The 21,327-nt window shown below is 45.7% G+C and overlaps 1 protein-coding gene across 6 annotated transcripts in view; it reads right to left on the bottom strand.

Moving 5' to 3' along the window:
- The window catches only part of DHX32 (DEAH-box helicase 32 (putative)), a 59,660-nt gene that overhangs the window by 31,482 nt on the left and 6,851 nt on the right, over nucleotides 1-21,327 (bottom strand). For 2 of the 6 annotated variants that reach the window (XM_040486734.1, XM_040486738.1), the window contains exons 2-4: nucleotides 12,334-12,428; nucleotides 10,127-10,358; nucleotides 6,806-7,330 (exon numbers count right to left, since the gene is read on the bottom strand). In XM_040486734.1, coding sequence (XP_040342668.1) covers nucleotides 6,806-7,087 — 282 coding nt within the window. In that variant the 5' untranslated portion in view covers nucleotides 7,088-7,330; nucleotides 10,127-10,358; nucleotides 12,334-12,428. Of the gene's footprint in view, nucleotides 1-6,805; nucleotides 7,331-10,126; nucleotides 10,359-12,333; nucleotides 12,429-21,327 lie in introns of those variants that run through there. The other 4 variants (XM_040486735.1, XM_040486736.1, XM_040486737.1 and 1 more) reach the window with 4 other exon arrangements.

Consider the following 21,327-nt stretch of genomic DNA (forward strand, 5'->3'; position numbering starts at 1 on the left):
TCTACGCTGTACAAAGTCACAAAGGGAAGAGAAGACACTCTGTATTCCAGGCAGCAGGCGCGGAGGCCGGTGGCTGGACCTGGGAGAGCCGGGACCCGGGGTCCTCGGGGGGCCCGATCCGGCAGGCCCGGGACAGCAGTGGCAGCGGCATCCGTGCGCGGGCCCACGGCTGCCACTGTGGCGAGAAGACAGCCACGTGAGTTACATCCGTGGAGCACTTGCTGTCCTTCCACCCACTGGCAGAGATGGTCTCACCTCATCGGATGGACACATGCAGAAATGAAGTGAGCCAGACACGGCTCTACCCCTGTTAACGTAGCCTAGTCCCGAAGGCCTCCGAGCCCTCAGGTTATGTCACTCACCTGTCAGCGACAGCCTGGTTCCCCTTCTGCTCCGTAGGACCACGGAAGGCGCAGCCAGAGCCATGGCTCCGATCGCTCACTCTTATTCCGGTGCCAGAATCATAGGGACCCAGAGTTGAAAGGCACCTAGAGGACCTCCGATTCACCCCAAGGTATGCATCCCTACAGAAACATTCCCGCAAAGTGACCATCCCTGAGCACGCTCCTAAGGCCGCCCCAGGGGACCCACCATGTTGGGACACACTACTGAGCAGTGGGTCCCCCGCTGAATTAAATGTCACACGTCCCTGGATACCATAATTTGTACGTATCTCGACGGTGAGTGAACACAGGTAGAATGTACCAGCAGAAAACGGTGGACAAGTTTACTCAGTTACTGGGGTGGAGATGTTCTATACCATAGAGTTTCTGAATTTAGGTTAAATCTCAGGTACATCACGCTTACTCCCCTCACTAACTCGTCCACCTCCTGGGAAATTTCAGGACAAAAGCCAGAAAGCGAGAAGCAAAGAGAAGAGACAGTTCTAAACATATTTCGTTCTCTGTCGGGCTTTTTCATAAAGCTGCCCCCAGAAAAGGCAATAAGAAAAGGTCCTATAAATGTATGAAAGGTTGTCCTATTTTTCCCTCGGGCAGTCACAAAACGCCAGCCGCACCGGAGAGAGATGGAATTTTTGGGACCCTGCAAAATGTCTGTGGTCCTCTTCAGAAGGCTTGGGTCTAAAGACAAACTCTTGTTTGAAAGGCTGAAACTCTGAGGAACCAGAAAATCATCTCGGAAGCTAACAAAAATAACCGGGCTGTTTCCAGAACCGAGAAAACAACCGATGCTCCCGATACTTAATTTGGTTTGGAACAGGCCCACTTTCCCATCTATTTAGATTTCCCATGCTACTTAGATTTCTCTCACCCCGAAGATACACACCGACTTCCCGATGAACAGAAAACAAGCATTATTTGTGAAAACGGTTGAGAAGTCGAAGACAGCACGAGAGACCATTGCTAGCTATCGACGTACCACATTCCACGGTGCAGGGTGACAAGTCTTGCCTTTAGCGGTCGCAAATTCTAAAAGAAAACTCAGAGGGTATATATTTGGTGTTTTCCTAACCAAAAGAGCGGGCTAAAGCAACTCTGAAACTACACGGAGCGTGCATTCCAGGACTGAACAAGTAACGATACCACGTATCGTGATCACGGGGCAGGTTCCTCACGGTTAGAGAAGGGAGTTGTTCAGAGGCAGCAAGGCGGGCCACAGCGAGCCCTGTGCTGTGGAACTGGCATCAGAGGCACCGGCACGAATTCATGGTTTTGGAGACTCGGAGAGACAGAAATAAAGACGGAAATACAAATGCAGAGAAAGAGAGCTACAGACAGAGAAACAGTTAAAGGGGGAGACGGGGAGGTGGCACACATACCCACACACCTGCCTCCTAGCTCTGTTACCTGACGGGGCCTGGAAGCAACGACGAGCTGATGGCAATGCCACTTGGTGCCCAGATCTTGATTTCTAAGCACAGTTCTCCACCTAAACGGACCAGGGCTCCCTGAGGAAAATGGCTGTTTCTTTTTTTTTTTTTTTAATGTTTATTTATTTTTGAGAGAGAGACAGAGCATGAGTGGGGGAGAGACAGAAAGAGAGGGAGACACAGAATGCGAAGCGGGCTCCGGGCTCCGAGCCATCGGCACAGAGCCCCACGCGGGGCTCGAACTCGCGGACCCCGAGATCGTGACCTGAGCCGAAGTCGGACGCTCAACCGACGGAGCCACCCAGGCGCCCCGAAAATGGCTATTTCTAAGACTGGAACAGGGAACACACTAGATGGGCCTGTCACGTGTTACGGGACCAGAGAGCAAAGAAACGCGCGCCAAGAATGACGGGGACCGTCAGAAGGACGCAGAAGTCATCCCGCAGGCCACGTCGGGGGCAATCTGCGCAACAAAATAAATGGGCTCGGTACTGAATAAGGAAAGAATATTTGAGCCCACACTGAAACGAATAAATGAGCAAATAAACAACGAAGAGGAAGTTTAGCTTTACAGGAGAATTCTGAATGCTAAACGTAGAAGGAATGTCAGAATTAGAAAAGTCACCACCTTGGTTGGCACCTGGCACCAGTGTCCTACTGTCAAAGAGTGATCTGAGGATAGTAACACCAGCAGGTGCACGTGTGACGAGAAGCATACTTTACGTGGTCTCAAATTGCCTCCTGTATCTTTTACTTCCATTTTTTTTAATGTTTTTATTTATTTTTGAGACAGAGAGAGACAGAGCATGAGCAGGGGAGGGGCAGAGAGAGAGGGAGACACAGAATCCGAAGCAGGCTCCAGGCTCCGAGCTGTCTGCACAGAGCCTGATGCGGGGCTCGAACCCATGGACCGTGAGATCATGACCTGAGCCGAAGTCGGCTGCTCAACCGACTGAGCCACCCAGGCGCCCCACTTTCATTTTTTTTAAGTGAAACACTGACTTTTTAAAAATTCCATTGTGTAAAAACTCTTGAAAATATCTCACAGAAGACTTCTGCAAAATGCTCGTCACAACATTTGGGAAAAGGAAAACCCCGGAAGCAACCCAAATGCCCATCATCAGGAGAAAGGATATATAAACTGCAGTAGATTCAGGCAAGGGGCTACCATTAAAGGGAAAAACAAATGAAGCCCAGCCATAAAGCATCAGAATCATTTGCGGTTCTCAAAGCTCGGTTTCGAGACCGCCAGCATCACCCGCAGGTTTGTTAACCATGCCAGCTCCCCTCCCCCCACCTATTGGACTAGAAACTGAGGCCGGGCAGGAGGGTGGGAAATGGCAGGTGGGTTTTAGGAAGCCTCCAGGTGAGTCTGATAAGCTCAAGTTAGAGAGCCACTGTTGTGGATGAATGTCAGTAACACCTGGGCAGGACGGGCTGGTGTCAGAGCACAATAATATGTCCCTTTACAAGTGAAACCTGGGGACGCCTGGGTGGCTCAGTCGGTTAAGCGTCCGACTTCGGCTCAGGTCACGATCTCGTGGTCCATGAGTTCGAGCCCCGCGTCGGGCTCTGTGCTGATGGCTCGGAGCCCAGAGCCCGCTTCGGATTCTGTGTCTCCCTCTCTCTCCGCCCCTCCCCCACCTGTGCTCTGTCTCTTTCAAAAATAAATAAATCTAAAAAAAAGTGAAAACTGGCTAACCAGAATAACAGTGCTCATAACCAAAAAATATGGTAAGTCTATAAAAAGAAAAGCAAGAAATAACGAATCCAAGTTACTCCGTGGAGGAAAGAGGGTAAAACATGGGGAAGGCAGCCTCTGAGAACGACGGTGTTTTACTTCAATTAGGCAGTGGGTACGAGAACCTCCTCACAGCTCTTTTTTTTTTTTTTTCTGTTTTATTTATTTTTGAGAGAGCGAGCAAGCAGGGGAGGGGCAGAGAGCGGAGGACAGAGGATCGGAAGCAGGCTCCGTGCTGACAGCAGAGAGCTCGATGCGGGGCTCAAACTCACCAACTGTGAGACCACGACCTGAGCTGCAGTCAGACGCTCAACCGACAGAGCCCCCCAGGCGCCCCGCATCTCCCCACCTCCTCAAGGATGGGGAATGATGGTGACTTTACGGCGAAGCACAAGACAGCCACCACCCTACCGAGGCACCAAACTTCATTAGCATCAGGGACAGAACCGTTATGCCTCCGTAGAGGCTGCACCGAGGAGGCTGCCACAGCACCTCCACGGTCTTCTTGCCGCAAACGCACAACTGGAATTTAATCCTAAGGAAACATCAGACAGACGCCGGCTGAGGGATGTCCTACAAGACACTCTTCCAAAATGTCAAGGTCAGGAAGGACAAGGAAAACCTGAGCCCTTTCAGACTATAGGTGGTTAAAGAGAAATGACCATTGAGTGCAATGTACTTTGGATTCTAGACCGGAAAAATGTTTTGTTTTGTTTTGTTTATAAAGGACATTAAAAAAAAGGAGGTGAGAGAGGGAGGGAGCCAAACCATGAGAGACTCTTAAAAACTGAGAACAGGGGCGCCTGGGTGGCGCAGTCGGTTGGGTGTCCGACTTCAGCCAGGTCACGATCTTGCGGTCCGTGAGTTCGAGCCCCGCATCAGGCTCTGGGCTGATGGCTCGGAGCCTGGAGCCTGTTTCCGATTCTGTGTCTCCCTCTCTCTCTGCCCCTCGCCCGTTCATGCTCTGTCTCTCTCTGTCCCAAAAATAAATAAAACGTTGAAAAAAATTTAAAAAAAAAAAAAAACTGAGAACTGAGGGTTGTGGGGGGGGGTGGGAGGGAGGGGGGGGGCGGGTGATGGGCATCGAGGAGGGCACCTGTTGGGATGAGCCCTGGGTGTTGTATGGAAACCAATTTGACAATAAATTTCATATTTAAAAAAACAAATAAATAAAAATAAAGGACATCAGTGGGAAAATCGATGAGATTTGAAAGTCTGTAAACTAGAGAATCATGAAATGTCAATTTTACATTCCTGACTTGGATCATTACAGTGCGGCTGTGCTCTGTTTTTGGTAAATATTTGCTGAAAGATTTGGAGGCAAAGGGCCTCGTATCATCAACGTTTGAAGGGTTCAGAATAAAAACTGTGCGTGTCTGTAGGTGTGTGTGTGTGTGTGAGCGTGTGTGTAGGTGTGGGTGTGTATGGGAAGAGAGAGAATGGTAAAGCAAATGTGGTGAAATACTAACATCTGGGGAAGCTAGGTAAACAACATGTGGAAAATCCTTGTCCTATTTTTGCAACCTTATTCTAAAAATCTGAATTATTGCAAAATAACAACTTTAAATCACTTTTCAATTTTTTTAACATTTATTTATTTTTGAGAGAGAGACAGAGAGAAAGAAGGAGACAGAGGATCAGAAGCAGGCTCTGCGCAGAGCCCGATGCGGGGCTCGAACTCACCCTGAGAACTGTGAGATCATGACCTGAGCCGAAACCAAGAGTCAGCCGCTTAACCAACTGAGCCACCCAGGTGCCCCCAATTTTAAATAATGTTCAACTTGCCATTTGTCCACAGTAACCAGGAATATTACACCCACTCAGTTTTCAGCAGGAGCTTCTTGCCGACACGCCAAAAGCATTCATTGTAACAACAACTCACCCTAACGAGTAACAGTTCATAGCAAACCCTTGACATTGGCAGCTAAGTGAAAGAAAAACCACCTATTGTCCAGCCTTCCTCCCTTCAAGTTAGAACAAGTAAGCCCCAAAGGTAACAAACAACCTGAATGTGGCAATGTACCGTAGAAAGTCCTCTTATAATTAATTCCAACTCAGAAAAGTATGTGACATTAGTTAGACAAATTATCCAATCCCTCTGGGCCACTGTCAGATCATCTTTATGGTCTATTTTAATTCTCATTTTTCATAAGAATCCATGCATGAATTTTGTAACAGAAATACTGCTTGCTTTATAATTTAAAGGTAAAACATAGATACCACTAAAATCAAATCTAGAAGTTCAAGCAGAACAGTGGCCTGGACAATATACATTTTTCATGAACTATCTACCCTAATAGATCCCGAAATGTATGACCTCAGGCCAGGATGATACGTGACCACTTCCTTATTTCTCATAGTCTGGAAAATAAAAATTTTCTTGTGCTGTTGGATTTCTGGAGCTTAACCAGCTTCACCAACAAGCATGTCCAAATGCCTCGATCATCAGACTGCTGGACATGTAAACAGAGCAATTAACCCCCAAGTCTATGACAAGCAAATAACATTGATCACATCTTTTAAAATATGTAATGAAACAACTTGAATGGATTTTTACCTACCATTCTAGAGAAAATGTTGTGGTACGCTAAACACAATCAACACCTATATATAATTAACTGTTATTCAACTGGCTTTAATAAATAAAACTAGGTAAGTCACAACTGCTGTGTCTGAATTGCTAATGCTTTGTTTTGTTTTGTTTACATTGCAATCCAGGCCTATCTCAAGAAACAAGAAAAATCCCAAATACAAAATCTAGCAGCACAGCTAAAGGAACTAGACGCAGAACAACAAAGAAACCCCAAACCCGGCAGAAGAAGAGAAATAATGAGGATCAGAGCAGAAATTAACAATACAGAATTCAAAAGAGCAGGAGATCAATGAAACGAAGAGTTGGTTTGTTGAAAAAAGAAACAAAATTGATAAGCCTCTAGCCAGGCTTCTCAAAAAGAAAAGAGAGAGGAAACAGATAGAAGAGAGAAATCACAAAGAGATAAAATCTCAAACGAAAACCGATTTGTCACAACCAATCCCTCAGAACTACAAGCAATTATCAGAGGATACTGTGAAAAATTGTATGCCAACAAACTGGACAACCTGGAAGAAATGGACAAATTCCTAGACGACCAGATTATTATTAAAAGTGAACACCGTGCTGTGACACTATAATTACTTAAGTGACACAAAAGTACCCCACATAAGGCAAATGGTATTTCGTAGCGGCTACTCACCTGAGAGCTCTTGCCGCATTTAGCATCTCCTGAAACGATCACAATTTGATTTTGAAGCAGATTCTCCATAAAGGAGTATTTTTCTTTCCATATTGGCAGATCCTCTCTTTCTTTTAGCAGTTTGTAATAACGTGACGAATAAGGCAATCCATCAAAAGGGTTAAGTTCCAAGTCCTCGCAGGCCAAAACCCCCTCCTCATCCCCATCGCTGGAATCAAGGGATTCTGGGAAATAGCGCTTCTCGGACGCAGAGTTGGGACCTTCCAGCTCTTTTTCTTCCATCTCGTCCGAGAGGGAGCTTAAGCAGCTGGCATCCTACATCGGGTTCCTCCGACAATCACCCACCGCCAACAGGGTTGAAAGTCCACGGACACAGACTCCGGTGTCCTAACTGCCAAGACTTCAGTCCGCGGTCTGGGCAAGTTGAGTGCCTCAAGTCTGCATCCGGTCGCCTCCACTGGGTCCCTTACGGTCCCGGCTCACGAAGCACTCTTGAGCACGTTAAATGACAGTCAGTAAACCACGCTACCAACAGAGAAACAAAGAAGGAAAATCAGACACAAGGTGTTCAGGAGAAAAAGCACCGGTGTTCAAAACAAAAGCGTTAACTGGTTTTTTGTTCTTCTTTCCTGGGAACTGGCTACTGTCTGTCATTTCTGTGGCCTATTTGAAAGCCGAGGAATAATTCAAGGCTCGCTCTTCAAGTTGGGGCAGCTGCGGTTTCCTCCCCGCCGGCCTGGAGACGGTGCCACGCTGGACCTCGTGCTCTCGGCCTGACCTCGATCACAGGCCCTGACAGCAAAAGCAGCAACCAGGGGATGCGGTGGCCGTTAGGCCCCACCACAGGGTCTCTAACGCCACCACGAGAGATGCTGGGCCCTGCGACAGGGAGGACTGTCAGGGCCCAGGGGGTGATCCCCTAACACTGGTTACCAGTCTCTTTTTTTTTTTTTTTTTTTAGTTAAGAAACCCTCTAGTTTAAAAGAGAGTATTTTTTTAAAACTTCATTTTCCATTTGCCTGTGCCAGTTGACAATGTCAGGCGAGGGAGGTGGATTTCTTTTCTTTTTTTTTTTTTTTCCATTTGAGGCTATCACTAGCTTTTATTAGTAAGGTCGTGTCTGTGGAAGCGAACCAGAAATCTCAAGCCTGTTTCTTGAGGTTCCAGGGTCTGCAGCCCAAAATGTCAGACTCAAGAGGCAGTAAAAAGAAAACATTTATTTTAAACGAAGAAGAGAAACTCCCCCGGCCAGGACAAATCGACACCAGTAACATATTCCCTACCTGTCAGGTAAGTGATCTTCCAGTCAGGAGTGATTTTTTAAAAAATCCAAATCAACATTGCTGAAAATAAGCGTCTTTTCACATTAAGCAGGTGAAGACACAAAAAAGTCAGAAAAACTCATGTAAAAAAAGAGCAGAGCATAAAATGCCGTTCATGATACTGTCAGTGAAATTACTCTTTTTACAGCACTCCATTTATCCTCACTATTGCTTTAGACTGTTGGGGCTCAAAGGGCCAACTCCTCAACGTACATAATAAAAAAGGCTTCCCCAATGGTCAAGCCAGGCTCCTGGGAAACAGTCAAACACTCCAGAAGCCCCTGCTGAGTGCCTTCTCAGGGCCTCCATTAATAAACCAGCCATGAGACACACACATAAGGATACGTTTGGGGTCAGGACCAAGAGTTTTAAAACTCACACAAAAATAGGCCAAAGGAGGGAGAAACTAATAACCAGAGGTGGGGGGGGGGGGAGGGGAAGGATGTCGGAGCTCCTCAAAGGTAGAGTTCTTCAAAATTCATTCTGGAAGCCATTGTTTCCAAATTAAACTGGAGTTACAACGATGTAATAACACAAATGTAACATGGATTAACGGCCCAGCTCTTTGCCACCCCCCTATGGGTGGCACAGAATAGATCCAAGAAACACGATGGCTTGAGATCACAGGACAAGCTAACATTGAGAAGGTATCCAAGAATCAGAAAATCCCAATGCTTAAGAGAAGTTAACATTTAGTTTTATGTTCAACTTTTGCTTTATTCTGATTAGAATCCCTTCTAGGGGGTTCTCGTTTGACAGGTAATTTAAATTGTTGCCATGACCGATGATTGTTGGAGGTACTATTTCTGAACTGTTTTACTTCAAAAAAGAAAAAAAGCACAGCTATTATTTTTACCAGATATACACCCCTGAAATGCTTCTCTTAGTTTTACAATACTCCTTAAAGATGAAATTATCTTGTACTGAGAGTCACATTTATAAAGGATCGAGCGCTTCAGACCCCCAGGGAACAGTCAAGTTTTCTGAAGAGTCATCTTTCTAGAGATCTCAGGGTCCCCTCGCCCCTTCACCACACATACAGCTCTATCACCCATTTCTCTGTCACGGTGAATTCAAGATGGCGGCAGATGCTCTGCCCCTGCTCCCCTGGAGAGGTGGACTCGATGTCCTCTCCCTTTACTCCGAGCTGGCCCTGTGAATCTCTGCCGTCAAAAGAAGGCAGTCAAGGGGCACCTGGGTGGCGCAGCCGGTTAAGCGTCCGACTTCAGCCAGGTCACGATCTCACGGTCGGTGAGTTCGAGCCCCGAGTCAGGCTCTGGGCTGATGGCTCGGAGCCTGGAGCCTGTTTCCGATTCTGTGTCTCCCTCTCTCTCTGCCCCTCCCCCGTTCATGCTCTGTCTCTCTCTGTCCCAAAAATAAATAAACGTTGAAAAAAAAAAAAAAAAAAGAAGGCAGTCAAGTGATGCTGAACCACTTCCAAGGTATTCACATGCCTGAATCACCCCCGTTGGAGCCGGCTGTTATTGGGTGAGACGCCCAAGCCACGTGAAAAGGTCAGTGGGAAGAGACCAAAACTGGGCTTCTGCTGACAGAAAGCACAGGCATGTCATGTGGGTAAGCCACGGATAGTGCTCCAGCCCATTCAGGTCTCCAGATGCCCACAGGCCCAGTCAACACAACAGTCAGCAAAAGCAGCACCCACAGGAACCCAGTCAACCCAAAGAATTGTGAGAGGGAACACAGGGTCACCGCTCCTGGAAGCTACTACGTTCCAGGGTAGTTTGTCGTCTTGCAGCAACAGATAACCAAAGCTCTGCCTACTAAAACGATCTAACTTTCTCTTCATGACTCAGGGTCACCATTACGTCAGTTCCTAAACAGAATGATGTCCTCAGACTTCCCTTAAGCGTCCACGGGTTAAAGGCCAGACTACTGGTCTGAAGAGCCACTTTTCTGCAGATTCAGTCCCCACGTCCCACTTTGGTCAGTGAGCTTGCCCCGTGAGGCCCCCCTCTGCTTTTCTAACCTGCTCTCCTACCTGGCATGTTAGAAACCAGTCAGGCTTGTTTGACAGGAAGACCTGTAAGGTCGAGTCCTCAAAGGGTTCTATGTTGACTCCAGTAAGTCTGAGCAAAGCTATGAAGTCTGTGACATCTATTTTCACCGCTCAGATGCACTTCTTGCCGCTCTATAGTTCGGAGTTCGGGATTTCGACGGGGCAGTGGCTGAGTCTTCAAGATGGAGGACACCTCTCTGCCTTTATCCTGCAACTGACATGAGCCGTGTCAATATTTTCTGGGATATAATGAAATACACATACAAGAGATCCATGTTTCGGCCTTTGGCAAATTTAGTAATACCATCCTAAGTAAGGGAAAACAAATATGGTAGGCTACGTGCCACTCAAAATAAAATTTAGTAAAAATTGTTCTGTTGCCAGTAGCAACTATGTTGCACTCCAAAGAATCTGAGAGATTGGTAATTTGCTCCTTTTCAAAGCTATCTTACCTATAAACTGGGGACTGCATAATCTGTCAAGGACCGCCCTTTGAAGTGAGTCTATTACAACTTTTAAACGAGTACTTATTAAAATACTACAGACCTAACGTAACACGAAACCACCTCAACAACAAAGAATCAGAAGTTGATGTAAGAGGAGCTACATCTTAGTCATTCCGATGCTTGGCTCTGGTGCAGTAATTCTAGAAATACAGTTCACAGAAACGGAAAGATAAAGTTTGCAAGGGGCTAAGTAAAACAAGGTCGTGAAACCCGTCCGGAGAAACTCTGGTTTAGGTTTCACAGTTCAACACTCCTCTTCTGCATTTTTCTCCGTGTTCAATTTACATATTCCTCACACCGATCAAATTCTCAGATGTACAACTTTAGGACTTCACGGAGATCTAAAAGGGCCAGTGTGGTCTCATCCGGTCTCACGGCTTCAGTGCCATCCACACGTGGGGGACTCTCACTTATAGGTCCTGTTAATCCTGGCTCCTAAACTTCAGTCTCCTGTGCTCAACCACCGACTGGTCACCTCCACCTTGGATATCTGACAGGCATTTCAACACGTCCTAAACCGAGCTCCTGATGTCTACCCCAGAGCCACAAACCGGGTCCTGCCCTTCTCGATGACTTCCTCCCTTTCAATGGCTCAGACCCAAAATGCTGAGGTTATTCTTGATTTCCCTTTATCTCAAATTCCCCTGCCTACAAAGATGTGCACATCCTAATCCTTAATCCCTGGGACCTGTAAATCTGTACTTTGCATGCCGTCTTCGTGAAGACGTCATGAAGCTACAGACTTGAGACAGGGAGCCCACCCCGGTGAATCCAGGGTCATCTTGAGTCCTGAAATCAGATGACCTCTCCCGGTTATAGTCAGAGGGAGACAGGACTATGGAAGAAGGGCCAGAGGGATGCCGTGTTGCTGGCTTTGAAGATGGAGGGAGGGCCACGAGCCAAGGAGTGACGTGGGTGGCCTCTGAAAGCTGACAAGGAAGTGGATTCTCTCCTAGAGTCTCCAGAAAGGAACACAGCCCTGCTGGTCGCTCGGCCTTAGCCCAGTGAGGACCTTGATGGACTTCTAACCCACACAACTGTCAGCTCGTAAGTTACCACTAACTGCGGCGACTTGCCCGACCACCCGATCACGTCAGTCCTACTTCCAAAACTCCTCAAGCACTGTGAGCGGCTGGTCACCTGGGCCGCTACAGCCTCATGACTGGCCTTCTGTTTGCACCCTTAGCCCCGCTGTCACTCCTCAACCCAGTCGCAGCGACCCCGTTCAAGTCAGCTCGTGGTTCCTCTGCTCAAAGTCTCTACCGGCTTCCCAGCTCCTGACTCCAAGGAGAACCCCAAACACTTAACAGGACTGATGGGCCTGGTGGCTCCGGTGGCTCCGGATGGGCCTGGTGGCTCCGCCCTCACCTCCGACCGTCCCCCTCGCTCCCCCCACTTCTAGCCCCGTGGCCCCCTCCGTGTTCCTCGGACACCCTGACGTGTGCGGGCCTGGGGACGTCATGGCTGTTCCCCTCTCTGAAAGGCCCTTTCCGCAGGTGTCCCCACGGCTACCACCCTTTCTTCGTGAAGGTTTTCTCACACGCCCACCCGGCGAGGGGTCACCGGCCACCCTAAACTTTGACCCACCCCCGCCATGACCCAGACCCGCTTCCTAGCCTCTCTTCCTGCTTTGTTTTTTGCCCCTTCATGCTCACCACCGTCTAACAAGGTATGTATTTTTACCTGTTTACCTCGTTTCTGGTGGAAGGCCAGCACCACTCAGCAGAGCTGTGTCTCTCTTGCTCACGGCCGTCTACAGCAGAGTCCGCATGCTAAGCCTGTGTAAATATTGGTTGAGTGAATCATGTTAGCACTTCAGAGATATTTTTGTTCAGCTTCCCAAGTTGCCCCACGTTGTGTCAGGGACAAAGTCCTTCAAAGCGCCTCAGGATCTGGTTCCTCCCATGTGCCTGGGCCTTCATTTCATGCCGAGATGCTGGTGACAAGCTATTGTCACTAGGCTTCCGGGTTTCTAAAGGCTCTGGCCCGAAATGCTGGTGAATTCCCAGGTTCCAAAACTGAAACGTTTGTACGGGCTCTTGGTTTTCCCTTGAATCACACACCCAAGCCACAGTTAACTCTTGTTTCCACACCGAAGGTGGGTTTCTCTCTAGCCTTTCCGAAGAGTCGCCGAGCTGCCCTGAGTGGTGATGGAGGTGCACACCATGCTTGGGGCAGGCCCCTGACCTTCAGAGCTCCCGGAGATGGCCAGTACTGGGGAGCAACGTCCTTCTGGATTAGGAAACTACTCAACCATCTGTGCTTATTATCCTTTCCCCACGTTTTGAGTCTCTCTACTCAGACTGTTATCGGAGCGCTACCTACCCTCTCGGGTAATTTCCACAGTCTGAGCCCACATACAGTGGGTGCTCAGTTAGCGATTAGAGGCTGAGCAGATAATGACCGAATCGCTTTCTGTTCTTCAGGGATCTTCCACTTTTAAGACTAACATCTGTTTTATTACAGGTACTATTCATGATCTAAAAGGTTCGCCCTGTCCTCAGGTTTTCTCAACCTCCACGCCTAGATTTTTGGTCTTTCGTTCACTTATTTGGCCAGTACCTGAGGGCCCACCAAGTGTCTGTCCTGTAGACACAGTGGTGCCACAGACACAACAGGCAGGTTTGGGTCCTGTCCTCAGGGAGCTCACCGTCCCTCGAGGCAGAGCACGGGGTGTGAAACACGGATGGTCTGGGACACGCGGACTTAGTCTTATGGTCAAGGAACTAAAAGAAGGAGGATGGGGCGCCTGGGTGGCGCAGTCGGTTAAGCGTCCGACTTCAGCCAGGTCACGATCTCGCGGTCCGTGAGTTCGAGCCCCGCGTCAGGCTCTGGGCTGATGGCTCAGAGCCTGGAGCCTGTTTCCGATTCTGTGTCTCCCTCTCTCTCTGCCCCTCCCCCGTTCATGCTCTGTCTCTCTCTGTCCCAAAAATAAATAAATGTTGAAAAAAAATTAAAAAAAAAAAAAGAAGGAGGATGTGGCTGGTACCTGAAAGGAGAGAGAAGGTTCTGGTACAGATGCGCTCACAGAGGAGACGTGGCCACGTCACCAGAGACTCGATGTGCTACAGAGATGGCGTTTTATTTTAAGTGCCATGGGCCAAACTCACCCGGTCATTTCTTAACCCAAACTTTTATGTTTTACACTTCTGGTTTTCTTTATAATTCTCCTCCTAAATTTGATATATTACTCTATTTGTTAATACTAAAAATTATAATTTTCTTAAAGTCATTAGTGAATCAAGCTGTAGGAGAGCTGGTAACAGTTGAAGGCAAAGGGCAGAATGGAACAGAGAGTGGGGTTATGATCTGGCTTAGCAAGCAGGGCAATAAATCATTTTCACATAAAAAAATCTTAAGATTAAAAACTAAATAACATCTCTTGAGCATTTTAAATCATTTTCCCATAATCTATGAAAATAGTCTGTTCTGTGTGATCTAATTTACAGCCAGTCCCTTTCACATCCACTCTTTAGATAAAGGGTTGTGGGAGAAAAGGGAATGAACACACACACACACACACACACACACACACACACACACCCCTTACCTTTCAAAAAATTATTCTTTTTATAGGACTCCCAAATCTGTTGTGACCCTATTTGACCCATGAATTTTTCTTGAAGAATCAGTGTTAGTTTGTATCGAAACCTTAAAAATAGTTTAGTATCTATTTAATGTCTCTTCCTATTCTGTACAGAAGTAAATGTTTTATTACTAATATATTTGCATATAGGATCAAACAGAACCAGTCATAAAAAGAAAAAAAAAACCCTAAGGATGAATCTTCTATAAATACTAAGCTTCATAAGTTGTGCTTTTGTCATTTGTATCCCCAAACTCAGATATTCCCCAGTGTCCCAGATTTCGGGATCTCCTAGGAGAAACACTACCCTTGATAAAGTGAGCTCTGATCTCTATTATGATAGTCTAAGGGCTGAAAAATAAAAAGTATTAATTCTGGCCATTTACGGGAGCAGCGTAGTAAAAGGAGACCTCTGTCTACGCGGAATCTTTGGAACCAAGCTGTAACACTAATGCAAACACTCAGAACACGCACTCAACACGTTTACTCGGATTTTCATTTTGCCCTCTTGCTCTAGGTTCACGGCAGACTTCCTAAAGTCAAGATCCATTTCCAAGCCCTCTTTACAATTCTATGAAATAAGACAGAAGGCTTTGTACAGACGTGATCAATAAATATCTGCCGAACTAATAAACAATATCCTTATAACCCATAATTATAATGTTTAGAACACAGAAGGTTAATGAGGCATTACGAGTGACTAATAACTGTCTTCAGGATAAAAGGCTATTATTTTTTAGAGAACAGGATCACTGATCCAACATTCCACGCCAATTCTATTCAGAATGCTTATTTGTGGCAACATAAAGAGCTTGCACCGCATGTAAATCAACCCATTGCTTCCTTCATTGAAGAAGTCTTGCTATTAAAAATGTCAGCTCAGCAGAACAGTATGATTAGTGCCACAGTCTACTGACATCTGGCACAAGCCCCTTATCTCACTGCAGACCAGTAACAGTCTGTGGACGGACACCGGTTCGCAGACCACACTTTGAGAAGCACGGTTCGATACTGCTACTAAAGTTGGACCAGTAACAATAATGGTAATGACGATAATTCTATCAATTAGCCTTTATAGAGCGTGCTTATTGGGTGACAGATGCTCTAGGTACTTAAACGCTTTGTATGGATTAATTCATTTACACTCTTAAAGACCCCATGAGGGTTCACTTTATTATTTCCATTTTTCAAGTGGGGACATTTAAGCCATCAGAGCTTTAGTTAATTTCTCCGGCTTCTAAGAGCTCGTCTGTGGCAGAGCAGGTGCGTGAAGTCGGGAAGTCTGATCTCAGCTTCACCTCAGTTAAGTGTAGAGCGGGTGCCTGACCGCATTGTGCCACACTGCTTCTGGACTGCACACAAGAACACGGGCTCACACCGGAACACTGTGGGCTGAAGAAACACTTGACGCTATGGGGGATGTCAGGCAGGGTGGTCTGGAAGAAATACCATACAACAGAAAATGTGTACTTCCCTTATGGAAAGAAAAACGTTGAAGATGTTTGAAAACCATGGTTGTAATCACCCACGTGGAGTTACAAATATTTAATATGTAAACTTTATCTCCCAGGCCTGTTATACTTTAATTGACACAATGGGCTTATCATTACTAGGACTTTTAGAAGGTTACCCCGTAGTTTGCTTTTGTTTTAATTGGCTCGGAGCTCCCCAAAGCATATCCCTTTGGTTTCTAGCATCTACTTGAAACCTTTCTTGGACGAGATAAAAGCTAAACATTTATTAAAAAAAAACCAAACAAACAAACAAAAAAAAAACATTACTGCCAGACTTCTAACAAGTTGACTTTGTTTTGATCTTAAGTAAGCAAATTAAATCAACTGACTTTAAAAACACGCCAATTTCAAAAATGATTCACTTTTAACTCAATATTGGTTCATTCCAAATACTGCTTGGGGGCGCCTGGGTGGCTCACTCGGTGAAGCATCCGACTTCGGCTCAGGCTCATGATCTCGCTGTTCGTGAGTTTGAGCCCCGCCTCGGGCTCTGTGCTGACAGCTCAGAGCCTGGAGCCTGCTTTGGATTCTGTGTCTCCCTTTCTCTCTGCTCCTCCCCTGCTTGTACTCTGTCTCTGTCTCTCTCAAAACTAAGTAAACGTTAAAAAAAATGTTTTTTTAAGTTAAAAAAAAATACACCTTGAATAACCAGTCCTGCGCAATTAATATAAGAATCCTATGTTCCACTGGTAATTTAAGTTTTTTTAGACTTATATACAGGAAGATCTCCCAAGCGCAATCAATACTTACGTATCATAACAACCTATCACTTCTTATATGCAAATTCAGAAAGGGTTTTATTAGAATCTCAAATGACTGGGCCATTTCATGCTTTCAATATGGCTTTGTTTTACTGAATAATACTCTAGAAACTAATATCTGAGTAAAGGTCTGCTAAAATATTAATTTGGCTTATTTATGCAGTCTAGTTAGATATCTGAGCAAACGGGTGAGATCTAGTAAAAGCTGAAATCTTAAGAACAGGTTACTGCAGCCTTCACTAGGAAGTTAACATTGTTATTTTACCTCCAACAAATACAAAAGGAACTTACACCCACCTTTTTGTAAAGACCGGATTTGTTTGGGGTATCACCATAACTCCTGAAGCTACGTTTTGCTTGAATTATTCCAAATGGAGATTGTGAAAAACCACAAATATCAGGAAATTGTCTTTTCTTAACAAAGTAATGGATAGTCACTTTTCAGTAACTTGAATAAACCAATAATAGTTTGATAAACTGTGTCATGCATTCTATGGCAGGTGGAAGAGAAGAGAATTATTCCAGGCAATGCCAATGCATGAACCCCTCAAGAGTAGGGATTCTGTTTTATTAATCCTCCCACATTTTGAGCTTCCTTTTTTGGCCACACCTCTTTCGTCCCCTTGGGTTCTTCCACTGCACCCACCGCATGTCAAATAACCGTGCACCCCAGGGTTCCATCCTCGACTCTCTCTTCTCGTTCCACATCCTCTCCCGGGGGAAAAGTCGTTCATATTTTTGCTTCGATGACTGAATGCTTCATCTCAAGTTCTACCTTAATCTCAGACTTCTTTCTTTAGGTCCTGACTTACATGTCCAACTACTAGTTAAGGGACATCCCCAGTTAGAACATGGGCATTCAAAGGAACTGAACTCATCCCGTCTGCACTTCTCACACTCCTTAAAAATAGAAAAGCCCTCTTTCCTTCTTTTGTGTTCTGGATTTCAACAATTAGCAGAACAATTCCCCCCATCACCTGGGCATCATCCCTCTCCACACGGCTTCTGCCTCTTCGCATCCTACAGCCCCAAACTGGCTGTTCAGACCTCTCTCCCTATTCATGGCCCTCCCAACCGCCACTGTGATTTGATCATTTCTTCATGGGATTACTACAAAGCCTCCAACTTTGTTTTTTTCTGCCTCTAGTTCTGGCTCTCCACCAATCTGTCCTTCACATGCAGCCAGCGGCCCCTTTCAAATGGAGAAGTGATCACGTCACTGACCCAAATCCTTCTCATTACCTTCACGATAAAAATCTCACTCTTTGGGTTCTTTCTGATTTAATGCCTATCTGCCCCTCAGCTCCACTTCCTTCTGTGCTCTTCTAGTAAGTTCTCTCTGCTCCAGCCACAATGAACCCCTGCTTAGAGTTGCTTTCCTGTGCCTCTGCGCCTTTGCCCAAGCTGTTCCTCTGCCTAGGAAGCCCTCACACAATCCGTCAGTCATTTCCTAGTCCCTTTACGAAGGGCGATCCCCAGCAAGTACCTAACATGTTACGGATGTTCCATACACGTTTGCTATACTCCTGCAATGACAACCATTTATGTTTAAGGAGTTCTTTACAATATAGGAGATATTTTCACTCACATCTATAATCACACTGAATTGACTTTCATTTCCAAAACTGGACCGTGAAGACAATCACTGCAGATCTCATTCTCCCCAGTTATCCACGAGGAAACAGGGCTCCGAACTTTCCAAAGTGGCATAGCTCAAAATTAACGCAAGCATCCCTGACTAAAAGCTTGTCCTTTTTTATTATTATCCTAAATTATGAGCTGAAAACCCACGATGAGCTAAAAGGGGGTACTGGACTTAGCTCCCCAAATGTTTAATCAGAGGCACAGCCCCAGGCACATCAAATGACAGAAAACTCTACAAGGGCGTATAGTACAGGGCCCGGGGCCAAACTGGCTAGTGCCCCCAGTAGGCGAGAGAGAAGTGCATTTTGTGAGCATTAGCCTAACCCTGGAAGACTTTCCAGATGCGGGGCAGCAGCATGGGCCTGATGCCCAATTACACTAAGAATGAGTCAAAACTGAAAGAGCATTCCTTGAATCCAACTATTTGAGTGCGGACCTCTACAGGTCTGAAGGACAAAGAGGAAACAAGCAGACTCGAATCTGTTTTCCTCGACTGAACTTTTGTTAAGTTTCAGAAACGAGTGGAGATGGGGGCGCCTGGGCAGCTCAGTCGGTTGAGCATCCAACTTGGGCTCAGGTCATAATCCCGACTGTGTGTTGATTTTAGGGGATAGTGTGCTTAGGGGAGAAATAACTGGCTGAGGGGGTGAAAGTGGGGGAGGGAAAGGTATAAACACATCTAAAGACGATTTGTGGGTTGGAGCCCTGTGTCAGACTGTGTGCTGACAGCTCGGAGCCTGCTTCGCATTCTGTGCCTCCCTCTCTCTCTGCCCCTCCCCAGCTCGCAGTCTGTGTGTGTGTGTGTCTCTCTCTCCCAAAAATAAATAGACGTTAAAACAACTAAGACAAAAAAAAAAAAAAAAAAAAAGTGGAGAAAAAAGTACCCTCCCTCTGGCAAAACAAAAAACAAACAAAAATCCAGTAACAAAAATGAAAACTTCCTCTGACTTATGATCCTAAGGCTAGGAAACAACAGTAATTTGCTTTTCTTTCTTTTAAAAAAAAAAATCATCCTATTTGCGTTAAATAACGTTAACTTCCTATGACCATTATGTTTACTTTGAATTGCTGCAGCTGAGAGATTGAAGAAAAAGAGAGGCTCTGTCTGTCCCTTCACTGCCACCTTATTCCCTGGTGACAGTGCTTTGGTTTGCTATGTTTAGTTAAGCCATCAGCAAAGAACATAATGTAACTGTTCTATCTAATTTGATGAGCTTGGCAATTGCATTAAAAATCAGGACTTTATTGTTTTTCGCCTGGCCACCAATTACATCCTGAGCATGCCAGTGAAAGAAATAGAAAACACGTGGCCGGAAATCCCCAAAAGGGGCAACCAATACCTTTACCGTTCATCTCAACCCCTATCCCCTTAGCAACTTTCTGACCTCAGGATAATGAAACATATCCCTTTATCTAAAGCAATTTCTCTAGGGGTGCCTGGGTGGCGCAGTCGGTTAAGGGTCTGACTTCAGCCAGGTCACGATCTCGCGGTCCATGAGTTCGAGCCCCGCGTCAGGCTCTGGGCTGATGGCTAGAGCCTGGAGCCTGTTTCCGATTCTGTGTCTCCCTCTCTCTCTGCCCCTCCCCCATTCATGCTCTGTCTCTCTCTGTCCCAAAAATAAATAAACGTTGAAAAAAAAAAATTAAAAAAAAAAATAAAGCAATTTCTCTAAAACGCTCTTTTCACTCGTTGGACAAACACAAGGACACCATACCAGGTGCTGGAGGGAGAAAGAGAAATGAATGTTGTCTTTAGATGTGTTTATACCTTTCCCTCCCCCACTTTCACCCCCTCAAGCAGTTATTTCTTCCCTAAACACACTATCCCCTAAAATCAAATGTGGCTTTTCACAGTTGCCAACTATTACCTGAAATATTTCAATGCAAGATTTCCTCAATGTCAAGTTCGTAGCTACTGATAAAATCATTTTTTTCCATACCGCTAAGCATAAAGTACTTTTCCAACACACATTTCCATTTTTCCAACCTTAAAATCTGCACGCAACCAACCACCAAACTCGAGTCCTTGTTACTTCAGCATGGAGATCTACAATATTGTTTCTTCGTTCTTTTTAAACGCAAATACCAAATCCTTTCCTGTTTGAGAAAATACAACCCTACCTCTTTTATGTGTTCATAAAGACCAGGTTTTTATCACTCTCTTGTCACTTTGATTATGATATTACTAATGGACACCGCTATGTTGGTTTCTTGGATGAAAAGACCAATTCACAATGTTGCTAATGGTTTGAAAACTAGCGTTTGCAAACACGGGTACTCCAGAAGCACTGTTGACCTTAGATGCCGTTCGCCTGAAAATGCATCCCCTGTCTCTAAGTTTCAGGGAACAGGTAATTCAGGTGCCATGAAGTGTTTACTTTCCAATCTGAATTTATTACTTCAATATTTTAGTTCATGAGTTATGGGTTCTGTAGAGATCACACTGCTTGTCAATATCCGCGCATAAACCTTCTTGCTTTGACAATTAATCTGAAAAAGGCCCAATACAGTCCGAGAGAGGAACAGCCTAGTTTGGTGGAACATAATAAACGTCCACTCCCATCATAGAATATATGCTTCTCAGGTTCAATTAACCTCTGAACGATTCTCTTTCTAAGAGGAAAGCAATTTACCTTGGCGTCCTTGTCATCTACGGAGTGGAAATCTCTCTAGTGGCAAAGAATGAGTAATGGCTTACACGACCCAAAAAGGGCTCTCTTCACTTCCCTCCGGTGCTGTCTAGAGCAGCGGTAGGAACTGGCAGAGGAGCCATAATCGGCAGATACGAGCACGAAATCAATCATGCAGTTTCCACCCGCCCGCACTTGCCTTCTCAATCTTTTTCCTGCCTCTCCTCCATTTTTCTTCCCTCTTTAAGGCTGCTCGTTTTTCTTAATCTTTGACTGTCTCTCCTGGTTGTTTGCATTTTTACAACCTACCAGACACAATCTCCTGTGATCCTCAAAGCTTCCTTAACAGCACAACGGGCACCAGGACTTCAAAACCCACTTATTAGGATACTATTGTGTGGGATGACGTTACGTTTGTTTAACAGCCCTCTAAAGTTTTGGTACAAAATATGTGGACTCCGCAGCTCAACCGAAAACGGGGAGGACTGAAATAAAACACACACACACACACACACACACACACACACACACACACACACACA

This window comes from Herpailurus yagouaroundi, unplaced genomic scaffold (genome assembly GCF_014898765.1).
Source record: "Herpailurus yagouaroundi ecotype Mexico unplaced genomic scaffold, PumYag 163, whole genome shotgun sequence".
In the NCBI taxonomy this organism is placed as follows: domain Eukaryota; kingdom Metazoa; phylum Chordata; class Mammalia; order Carnivora; family Felidae; genus Herpailurus; species Herpailurus yagouaroundi.